This window comes from Staurois parvus, unplaced genomic scaffold, assembly GCF_062004578.1.
Source record: "Staurois parvus isolate SC_StPar_1 unplaced genomic scaffold, SC_StPar_1.0 ptg002749l, whole genome shotgun sequence".
NCBI lineage: Eukaryota > Metazoa > Chordata > Amphibia > Anura > Ranidae > Staurois > Staurois parvus.
Genome location: NW_028320545.1, coordinates 64,551 through 76,673, shown reverse-complemented (window position 1 = coordinate 76,673; position 12,123 = coordinate 64,551). Strand labels below are relative to the sequence as shown.

Genomic DNA, 12,123 nt, shown 5'->3' with positions numbered 1-12,123 from the left:
CTGGGTCTCTGTGCATCTCAATGCAATGCAGGCTGGTGGGAGGGGCAGGGTGCTGTAGATTAGACACGTGCAAATCGGGAAAAAAAATCATTTAGTTTCGGATCAATTCGTTTATTTTGTTTTCGACCGGATTCAAATTTTTCCAATGGATTAGAAGTAGTTGAATCGATTTAGAATTCATTGTGAAGAGGAGCTGCTTCTAATTTATTTCAAATTCAACTTTCAGAAGACGGCTAAACTATTCTATCCCTTTACTTGTTATTTTATTCTATTTTTTCTTCTGTTTTATTCTATATTATTCTTTTATTTTCTATTCTATTATTTTATATTTGATTCTGTTCTATTCCTTATCATTATCATTGGTGTCAGTGGGAGGAATAGTGTCCCATCGTTGGTATCAGTGGGAGGAATAGTGCCCCATCATTGGTGTCAGTGGGAGGAATAGTGCCCCATCATTGGTGTCAGTGGGAGGAATAGTGCCCCATCATTGGTATCAGTGGGAGGAATAGTGCCCCATCATTGGTATCAGTGGGAGGAATAGTGCCCCATCATTGGTGTCAGTGGGAGGAATAGTGCCCCATCATTGGTATCAGTGGGAGGAATAGTGCCCCATCATTGGTGTCAGTGGGAGGAATAGCACCCCATCATTGGTATCAGTGGGAGGAATAGTGCCCCATCATTGGTGTCAGTGGGAGGAATAGTGCCCCATCATTGGTGTCAGTGGAGGAATAGTGCCCCATCATTGGTGTCAGTGGGAGGAATAGTGCCCCATCATTGGTGTCAGTGGGAGGAATAGCGCCCCATCATTGGTATCAGTGGGAGGAATAGTGCCCCATCATTGGTGTCAGTGGGAGGAATAGCGCCCCATCATTGGTATCAGTGGGAGGAATAGTGCCCCATCATTGGTGTCAGTGGGAGGAATAGTGCTCCATCATTGGTATCAGTGGGAGGAATAGTGCCCCATCATTGGTGTCAGTGGGAGGAATAGTGCCCCATCATTGGTGTCAGAGGGAGGAATAGTGTCCCATCATTAGTGTCAGTGGGATGAATAGTGCCCCATCATTGGTATCAGTGGGAAGAATAGTGCCCCATCATTGGTGTCAGTGGGAGGAATAGAGCCCCATCATTGGTGTCAGTGGGAGGAATAGTGCCCCATCATTGGTGTCAGTTGGAGGAATAGTGCCCCATCATTGGTATTAGTGGGAGGAATAGTGTCCCATCATTGGTATCAGTGGGAGGAATAGTGCCCCCCCCCCCCCCATTGGTGTCAGTGGGAGGAATAGTGCCCCGTCATTGGTGTCAGTGGGAGGAATAGTGCCCCATCATTGGTGTCAGTGGGAGGAATGGTGCCCTATCATTGGTGTCAGTAGAAGGAATGGTGCCCTATCATTGGTGTCAGTGGGAGGAATGGTGCCCTATCATTGGTGTCAGTGGGAGGAATGGTGCCCTATCATTGGTGTCAGTGGGAGGAATAGTGCCCTATCATTGGTGTCAGTGGGAGGAATAGTGTGGCCTATTAGTAAGGCAAACAGTGCCTCAAGAGCCTGATAAAGGCAAGCAAAGGGTCACATTCGGCACCCAGGCCACAGTTTGGAGACCACTGGGCTAAATGATGCTGGACATCCTCCAGCCAGGAAATGAGCCAGAAAGTGAAGGGGAGGTCGGAGGGGATTTACCTCCATATTCTGAGTCATTCTAGGTTGGACATTTTCAGGTATCGGAGGGGTGGGGATGGCTGCCATGTCTGGACTGTAGGTGCCGGTGTGGTGTCAGTTGTGGTGTCAGTTGTGGTGTCAGTTGTGGTGTCAGGTGTGGTGTCAGGTGTGGTGTCAGGTGTGGTGTCAGGGGCGGTATCAGGTGTGGTGTCAGGTCCGGCTCCTCTCCCGCTGCCGTTTGCTCTCCTTATCTTTGTTTGTTTTCAGGGAGCAGAAAGCAGCAGGAGGAGTGCGGAGGTGAGGCGTAAACATGCCGCGGATTGCGCACGCACACATGTTGTCTATACAAACACGACAGATCTGGGAATTCACGCCGTCCCGCGTTTTGTCTCTTGCAGCGCCCTGACCATGGACTTCACGGCACCGACAGAGATGGTGGACATGAGGCTGGGAGAGAAACTCAACGGGACGCTGGGCGCCGAGAGCGCGGACGCCAGGTACGGAGACGGGTGATTGGAGGGGGGGGGGTCTGTGACGCAACGACGCGCAACCACCAATAATTTACCGCTTGTGACGGATGTTTGCCGCTGACCCACCTACTGCGTATAGCGCCTTCAAGAAGTCCTTCTCCCCCGAAATGTCCCCCATGTTGTCATGTTACAATGTATTCCCCTCCCCCTGAAATGTCCCCCATGTTGTCATGTTACAATGTATTCCCCCTGAAATGTCCGCCATGTTGTCATGTTACAATGTATTCCCCTCCCCCTGAAATGTCCCCCATGTTGTCATGTTACAATGTATTCCCCTCCCCAAAAATGTCCCCCATGTTGTCATGTTACAATGTATTCCCCTCCCCCTGAAATGTCCCCCATGTTGTCATGTTACAATGTATTCCCCTCCCCCTGAAATGTCCCCCATGTTGTCATGTTACAATGTATTCCCCCTGAAATGTCCCCCATGTTGTCATGTTACAATGTATTCCCCCTGAAATGTCCCCCATGTTGTCATGTTACAATGTATTCCCCCTGAAATGTCCCCCATGTTGTCATGTTACAATGTATTCCCCTCCCCCTGAAATGTCCCCCATGTTGTCATGTTACAATGTATTCCCCTCCCCCTGAAATGTCCCCCATGTTGTCATGTTACAATGTATTCCCCCCTGAAATGTCCCCCATGTTGTCATGTTACAATGTATTCCCCTCCCCCTGAAATGTCCCCCATGTTGTCATGTTACAATGTATTCCCCTCCCCCTGAAATGTCCCCCATGTTGTCATGTTACAATGTATTCCCCTCCCCCTGAAATGTCCCCCATGTTGTCATGTTACAATGTATTCCCCTCCCCCTGAAATGTCCCCCATGTTGTCATGTTACAATGTATCCCCCCCCCCAAAAAAAATCCCCCATGTTGTCATGTTACAATGTATCCCCCTCCCCCCTGAAATGTCTCCCATGTTGTCATGTTACAGTGTATCCACCTCCCCCAAATATCCCCCATGTTGTCATGTTACAATGTATTCCCCCCCTGAAATGTCCCCCATGTTGTCATGTTACAATGTATTTATTGGGATTGGATGTGATGGACCGACAGTGACACACACAGTGAAGGAAATGTGTATTTGCTCCCCTGCTGATGCTGAATGTTCGCCCCTCACACAGAAATGATCGGTCTAACAATGGAATGTTCGGTGTAACACTGAGAGACAGAATACAACAACAAATTCAGCAGAAATGCGTCTAACAAATGATGACTGATCTGCATGTTCATTAGGGAAAGAAGGATTTGATCCCCTATCATTCAGCAGGATTTCTGGCTCCCAGGCGTCTCTCATACAGGTAACAAGCTGAGATCAGAAGCAGTCTCTTAAAGGGAGTGCTGCTAATCTCGTTATGTTACCTGTATAAAAGACACCTGTCCACAGGAGCCATCAAACCATCAGATTCCAAACTCTCCACCATGGCAAAGACCAAAGAGCTGTCCAGGGATGTCAGGGACAAGATTGTAGACCTACACAAGGCTGGACTGGGCTACCAAACTATGGCCAAGCAGCTTGGTGAGAAGGTGACAACAGTTGGTGCAATCATTCACAAATGGAAGAAACACAAAACAAGTGTCAGTCTCCCTAGGTCTGGTGCACCATGCAAGATCTCACCTCGTGGAGTGTCAATGATCATGAGAACAGTGAGGAATCATCCCAGAACTACACGTGAGGATCTTGTCAATGATCTCCAGGCAGCTGGGACCACAGTCACCAAGAAAACAATTGGTAACACACTATGCCGACAAGGACTGAAATCCTGCAGTGCCTGCAAGGTCCCTCTGCTCAAGAAAGCACATGTCCAGGCCCATCTGAAGTCTGCCACTGAACATCTGAATGATGCCGAGGAGGACTGGTGGGAAGTGTTGTGGTCAGATGAGACCAAAATCCAGCTCTTTGGCATCAACTCAACTCGCCGTGTTTGGAGGAGGAGGAATGCTGCCTATGATCCCAAGAACACCATCCCAACTGTGAAACATGGTGGTGGAAACATTCTGCTTTGGGGGTGTTTTTCTGCTAAGGGGACAGGACAACTGCACCGCATCAAAGGGACGATGGACGGGGCAATGTACCCTCAAATCTTGGATGAGAACCTTCTTCCCTCAGCCAGGGCATTGAAAATGGGTGGTGGATGGGTGTTCCAGCAGGACAATGACCCAAAACACACGGCCAAGGCAACAAAGGAGCGGCTCAAGAAGAAGCACATTAAGGTCCTGGAGTGGCCTAGCCAGTCTCCAGACCTTCATCCGATGGAAAACCTGTGGAGGGAGCTGAAAGTTCGAGTTGCCAAACGTCAGCCACCAAACCTTAATGACTTGGAGAGGATCTACCAAGAGGAGTGGGCCAAATCCCTCCTGAGATGTGTGCGAACCTGGGGGCCAACTCCAGGAAACGTCTGACCTCTGTGATTGCCAAGAAGGGATTTGCCACCAAGCACTAAGTCATGTTTTGTGAAGGGGATCAAATCCTTCTTTCCCTCATGAACATGCAGATCCGTCATCATTTGTTAGACACATTTCTGCTGAATTTGTTGTTGTATTCTGTCTCTCAGTGTTACACCGAACATTCCATTGTTAGACCGATCATTTCTGTGTGAGGGGCGAACATTCCATTGTTAGACCGATCATTTCTGTGTGAGGGGCGAACATTCAACATCAGCCGGGGAGCAAATACGCATTTCCTTCACTGTAATTGTGAGGTGGAAGGAAAATGAGAAATGGTTTCCAACATTTGTGACCAATAAATCCATGAAAAGTGTGGCGGCATTTGTATTCGGTCCCCCGGAGTCAGTACTTTGTAGGACCCCCTTTGGCTGCAATTCCAGCTGCAAGTCTTTTTGGGGATGTCTCTTTGCACATCTAGAGAGGGACATTACTGCCCGTTCTTCTTTGCAGAATCGCTCATCTCTGTCAGATTGGATGGAGGGCATCTGGGAACAGCAATTTTCAGGTCTGGCCACAGATTCTACATTGGATTTGGGTCTGGACTGTGACTGGGCCATTCTAACACATGAAGATGCTTTGATCAGAACAGGGGCGGATTGACAACTCATGGGGCCCCCAGGCAATAGGGGATCATGGGGCCCCTGTGTCCTTGCCCAAACTCAAAAAAGCCTATGAAAAAGGTACCAGGGGCATCCCATGGGGCCCCCTACTGACCCCGGGCCTCGGGCAGTGCCCAAGTTTCCAAATGGTCAGTCCGCCCCTGGACCGGAATCATTCCATTGTAGCTCTGGCTGGATGTTTCGGGTCGTTGTCCTGCTGGAAGGGGAACCTCCGCCCCGGTCTCAAATCTTTTGCAGACTCCAACAGGTTTTCTTCTAAGATTGCCCTGTATTTGGCTCCATCCATCTTCCCATCAACTCTGACCAGCTTCCCTGTCCCTGCTGAAGAAAAGCATCCCCACCACATGATGCTGCCACCACCATGCTTCACAGTGGGGATGGTGTGTTCAGGATGATGGGCAGTGTTAGTTTTCCCCCACACATAGTGTTTTGCTTTTAGGCCAAAAAGTTCAATGTTGGTCTCCTCTGACCAGAGCCCCTTCTTCCACATGTTTGCTGTGTCCCCCACATGGCTTCTCACAAACTGCAAACGGGACTTCTTATGGCTTTCTTCTTGTCACTCTTCCATAAAGAGCAGATTTGTGGAGTGACGACTAATAGTTGTCCTGAGGACAGATTCCCCCACCTGAGCTGTGATCTCTGCAGCTCCTCCAGAGTTCCCATGAGCCTCTTGGCTGCTTCTCTGATGAATGCTCTCCTTGCCCGGCCTGTCAGTTTAGGTGGACGGCCATGTCTTAGTAGGTTGGCAGTTGTGCCGTACTCTTCCCATTTCCAGATGATGGATTGATCAGTAAGATGGGCAAAGCTTGGGAGCTTTTTAAAAGCCTAACCCTGCTTGAAACTTCTCCACAACTTTATCCCTGACCTGTCTGGTGTGTTCCTTGGCCTTGATGATGCTGTTTGTTCACTAATATTCTCTAGCAAACCTCTGAGGGCTTCACAGAACAGCTGGATTTATACTGAGATCACATGACACACGGGGGGACTCTATGTACTAATTAGGTGACTTCTGAAGGCAATTGGTTCCACTAGATTTTAGTTAGGGGTATCAGAGTAAAGCGGCTGAATACAAATGCCGCCACACTTTTCACAGATTTATTTCTAAAACATTTTGAGACCATTTATCAATTTCCTTCTCTTTACAATTTTACAGTTTATAGGGTGGTCCCGCCCAGACCCCGCCTCTTAATACATAGGGACCACCCATCACACTCACTTTATAGGGTGGTCCCATCCAGACCCCACCTCTAAATATGCAGGGACCGCCCATCACACAGTTTATAGGGTGGTCCCACCCAGACCCCGCCTCTAAATACACAGGGACCGCCCATCACACTCACTTTATAGAGTGGTTCCGCCCAGACCCGCCTCTAAATATGCAGCGACCGCCCATCACACGCACTTTATAGGATGGTCCCACCCAGACCCCGCCTCTAAATACACAGGGACCGCCCATCACACTCACTTTATAGGATGGTCCCTCCCAGACCCCGTCTCTAAATATGCAGCGACTGCCCATCACACTCACTTTAAAGGGGGGTTCCGCCCAGACCCCGCCTCTAAATATGCAGGGACCTCCCATCACACTCACTTTATAGGGTGGTCCCGCCCAGACCCCACCTCCAAAATGTGCATTGACCGCCCATCACACTCACTTTATAAGATGGTCCCACCCAAATCCTACCTCAAAATACACAGGGACCGCCCATCACACTCACTTTATAGGGTGGTCCCACCCAAACCCCGCCTCTAAATATGCAGCGACTGCCCTTCACACTCACTTTATAGGGTGGCCCCGCCCAGACCCCGCCTCTGTATATGCAGGTACCACCCATCACACCCACTTTATGAATTGGTCCCACCCAGACCGTGGCTAGGTGAGGACCACCCATCGTGCCTACTTTACAGGTTGGCCCTGCCTCTAAATAGGTGCTGATTGCACATCATGTCCACTTTACAGGTTGGTCCTACTCAGACCCCGCCTCTAAATATGCAGGGACTGCCCAACTTGCACACTTTATAGGTTGGCCCCACCTAGACCCCGCCTCTGAATATGTGGAGACTACTCATTTGCAGGCCCCAGTCCCTGCAATGAATGCTTTTTTTTGAGATACAGACACTAAAACAGTGTTGATGCTGTGATTCCGGGACACGGCCCAGGACACATCTCCAGAGGGACAAAATGCGGGACTATCCCGGCAAATCTGGAACAGACTAAAGAGATTTAAAATTCACCCCCTTATATGATACATCTCAGCCCCCCACTCTGTACACTCATCTACCCCCCCCCCCACCACCTCTTCCCCTGGCTCTGTGCTGGCCCCCCTCCCCCGGGGTGACTCCGCACTAACATTCGTTCATATTTGAATTCTGTAGTTACACCGGAGCGGAGAATCAGGAGTTGGAAGAATTTCTGCCTCATGTCTCTGGGAAGGAGAAGCCACGGTTCACGGATGTGAGTAGAGTCTGGTGGGGTCACATAGTAAGGGGGTGGTGGGCTCCTTCCATCGGGGGTCACATGGTCAAGGGGTGATGAGCTCTGATTGGTGGGGTCACATGGTCAGGGGGTGATGAGCTTTGTTTAGGAGGACCCATGGTCAGGGGAGGTGATGAGCTCTGTTTGGGGGGCACATGGTCAAGGTGAGTAATGAGCTGTTTGTGGGGGGCCCATGGTCAGGGGGGTGATGAGCTCTGTTGGGGGGGGCCATGGTCAGGGGGGTGATGAGCTCTGTTTGGGGGGTCACATGGTCAGGAGGTAATGAGCTCTGTTTAGGGGGGCCCATGGTTGGGGGTGTGATGAGCTCTGCTTGGGGGGTCACATGGTCAGGGGCTGATGAGCTCTATTGGGGGGGCATGCTCGGGGGGGGGGGTAATGAGCTCTGGTGGGGGTCATATGGTCGGGTGGGGGGTAATGAGCCCCCTCGAACATATGACCCCCACCTGCTTGGGGGGCCCATGGTCAGGGGGGTGATGAGCTCTGTTTGGGGGGTACATGGTCAGGGGGGGAATTAGTTCTGTCAGATGATCAGGAGGGTGATGAGCTCTGTATGGGGGGGTGCCATGATTGCAGGGGGGGGGGGGTGATGACCTCTGTATGGGGGGGTAACATGATCGGGGGGGTGATGAGTTCTGTATGGGGGGGGGTGACATGATCGGGGGGGTGATGACCTCTGTATGGGGGGGTGACATGATCGGGGGGGGTGACATGATGGGGGGGTGATGAGCTCTGTACGGGGGGGGGGTCACATGATTGAGGGGGTGTTCAGCTCCTTTCTGATTGTATCTCCTCCTCTTGCAGTTCGAGGGGAAGACCTCCTTCGGCATGTCCGTGTTCAATCTCAGCAACGCCATCATGGGGAGCGGCATCCTAGGCCTGGCCTACGCCATGGCGAACACCGGAATCCTCCTCTTCCTGTGAGTACCGCCCCCTCCGTGTCACAGCCAATCATCACCTGATCTGTGGGGGGAATGCTGGGACTTGCAGTGTCCGATTCGCACTCCTCCCCCGATCACAGACACAAATATAGAGTCCCCCGCTGCCGCCCAATCCTGAAAATGCTGAATGACTGGCTTCAGTGCTGCAAGGCTGGAAGCAAACGTGCAGAAAAGGCGTTCTGACTTCACTGGCCGCATGCTTGTTCCAGATGATTGATACAGAAAGTCAGAGAATTAACATGGCAGCCAGGCACAAGGAGGGCGGCCTTCCCATGGATCTCAGTGCAGGTTGGCGCCGTCCTTCTGGAGAGAAAGGCAGATGAAGGCGTTGTCAGGGGGAGTCCGGGGATCACTGCGGGGAGCGATCTACAGACGCGCAGAACGAAAAAAAACAAAAATATTGAATTGATTCAAATTTACTGTGAAGAGTAGCTGCTTCTATTCTATTCTAAATTCAAATTTCAGAAGACGGCCTTATTCTTTCTATTCTATTCTTTTATTTTCTATTCTATTTTATTCTTTTTCGTTCTATTCCTTTATATTCAATTCTATTCTATTCTTTCATTTTCTATTCTGTTCTTTTCAAAATTCGAAATTCAGAAGAAGACTATATTCATTCTATTCTATGCTATTCTTTTATATTTTATTCTATTCCTTTATTTTCTATTCCTTTCTATTCTATTATTTTATATCCTATTCTTTCTATTTTATTCTATTCCTTTCTGTTCTATTCTTTTATTTCCATTCTATTCTATTCCATTCTATTACTTTATAACCTAGTCTATTATTTCTATTGTATTCTATTCTATTCCATTCTATTCTTGTATAGCCTATTCTGTTCTTTCTATTTTATTATAATCTATTAATTGTTATTCTATTCTTTTATATCCTATTCTATTTATATTTTATTCTATTCTATTCCTTTCTATTCTAGTCTTTTATTTTCCATTCTATTCTTTTTTTTTTTCTATTCTATTCCATTCTATTCTTTTATAGCCTATTCTATTCTTCCTATTCTATTCTTTTATGTTCTGTTCTTTATGGAATGTGAATTTCAGGAGACAGTTCTATTCTAGTGCACACAGTCCTTGCAGAAAATCCGCAATAGTCAGCAATACATTTACATTTTGAACTTCTTTTCAAATTCGATTTGAATACAGATAATTCGTTATTTCGGACATTTGTTACATTTGTTACTATTATAATTCGGAAATCAGGATACATCCAAATCTCAGAACAGCGAAAATCTCGCCCGAATTTCGATTGGAAATGAATCGATCGGCACATGACTAGCGATCGATACCTGGAAGGGCGACGCCCACATTAGGTGGGGATCCGCAGGTGTCAGGAAGATCAGGATGGGGGTTCGGTGACTCCATGGACGAATTCTCTGGCCGAGGCACGGAGACGCTGCGCTGGGATGTGTAATTCGAGTCGTGGGATGATCTGTCCGTCTCGGTGAGGCATGCGGTGTCCCTGCGGGCGGCACTGTGCCCAGGTGGCACCACTTCTTGCCATCCCAGCTTGGTGCCGGGACACCTGAGACACCCGAGACGCCCGTTCCGGGACCCCGCCGCCGCGCTCAGTGTAGCGGAAGAGGTTCCCCACTGCAGTAATGGCGCCGAGGTCCGGAGAGTCGCCGGTGTCGGGTTCCCCTAGTCTGGTGACCGCATGGAGGATGTGACTCGATACCCCGATGACCTTTCACCTTCTATAAATAGGAGCTGCACTGTTGTAGGTTCGAAGCTCCGCCCCCTGCCAGCTGAAAATAGGGCGAGACAAATATAGAGCGATCCTATACTGGCGAGCGGCGGCAGGTGTGACCCCGAAGCGGGCGACATTTACTCTGCTCTGCGCTCTCAACTATTGTCTTTCATTGTGTATTGCTTTTTTTTTTCTTTGTGATGTCTCAGCGCTGCTGATCTCCTGCAGCCTCTTTCCAGCCACTTCCCGTCTACATGTGATGGCTGCACAGCATTTCTCAGGGCGGGATTCCTGATGGTGACAACAGCGGACCGTGTGTGTGTGATGAGTGCTGAAACGGACGCTTGTTGTCTCTATTAGAAGCGGGTGTGACGGTGACAACGCAGGAGCACAATTTGGAGACAGGGACAGAGTGTTGTCACCCTATCACAGGAAGGCTCCTGAACAAGGATGACAGGGTGACAACGCAGAAGTACAATTGGGACACAGAGTGTTGTCAACCTAAAACAGGAAATGAATGAAAAAGACAAAAGGGTGACAACCTAGGAGCACAACTGGGAGACAGGGACAGAGCGTTGTCATCTTATAGCTGGAAGTGCCTGAACAAGGATTACAGGGTGACAACACAGGAGCACATTTGAGAGACAGGCACTGAGTGTTGTCACCCTATAACAGGAAGTGCCTGAACAAGGATGACAGGGTGACAACACAGGAGCACAACTGAGAGACAAGCACAGAGTGTTGTCACCCTATAACAGGAAGTGCCTGAACAGGAATGACAGGGTGATGACAACGCAGGAGCACAATTGAGAGACAGGGACAGAGTGTTGTCACCCTATAACAGGAAGTGCTGAACATGACCCTCTCATCAAATGCCCTCTAAAGTGCGATCCACCGCGGATATAATAATAGCCCCGCATGTGAATGAGCCCCAAAAATGAATTTTTAAAAATGTCATCCGTGGAAATTCCTGCCGGATACTTTGTATCTTCCATGGAAAGTCTCATCTGCGACCGGCGTGGGATGATCACTCGCAGCCAATCAGAGCTGTAGGGAGCAGCTGTTACCGGGCGGAATGTTCTCCCCGATATAGAACATAAATATTGATGTGACACGGATCTGTCCATACACTCATCATCCGAGAGGAGATACGGATCCCTCGGTGTCACATGACCTGGCCAATCACCGACACCAATACTGATCAGGACGGCCCATAGACAGGGAATACCTATGGCTGCCCCTCCCCCATACATGGCTCCTCCCCCCAAAAGTCACACCCCCATGTTTCCCAGCGAGCGCCATTCACATCTGTGCGACTTCAAATCGCAGCGACTCGAAAGTCGTTCCTGCACTACTTCTGTGCAACTTGCAGGCCATAGACTTCAATGTAAACCCTCCAGAGTCCCTCCTGAATGATAGACAAGCGACTTTGTAGAGCACACGCAATCGTCCTCCGTCAAAGCCAAAGTCGCACCAAAGCCGCACTCACCAGAGTCACACCAAAGCTGCACTCACCAAAGCCGCACTCACCAAAGCTGCACTCACCAAAGCTGCACCAAAGCTACACTCACCAGAGTCGCACCAAAGCTGCACTCACCAGAGTCGCACCAAAGCCGCACCAAAGATGCACTCACCAGAGTCGCACCAAAGCTGCACTCACCAGAGTCGCACCAAAGCCGCACTCACCAGAGTCGCACCAAAGCTGCACTCACCAAAGCCGCACTCAAC

The 12,123-nt window shown here is 49.5% G+C and overlaps 1 protein-coding gene across 2 annotated transcripts in view; it reads left to right on the top strand.

Moving 5' to 3' along the window:
* Positions 1 to 12,123, top strand: part of LOC149429348 (sodium-coupled neutral amino acid transporter 3-like) — a 90,279-nt gene that overhangs the window by 42,905 nt on the left and 35,251 nt on the right. For both annotated transcript variants that reach the window (XM_089666513.1, XM_089666512.1), the window contains exons 2-4: positions 2,054 to 2,152; positions 7,633 to 7,711; positions 8,555 to 8,670. In XM_089666513.1, the coding sequence (XP_089522639.1) occupies positions 2,064 to 2,152; positions 7,633 to 7,711; positions 8,555 to 8,670 (284 nt within the window). In that variant the 5' untranslated portion in view covers positions 2,054 to 2,063. The remainder of the gene's footprint in view (positions 1 to 2,053; positions 2,153 to 7,632; positions 7,712 to 8,554; positions 8,671 to 12,123) is intronic.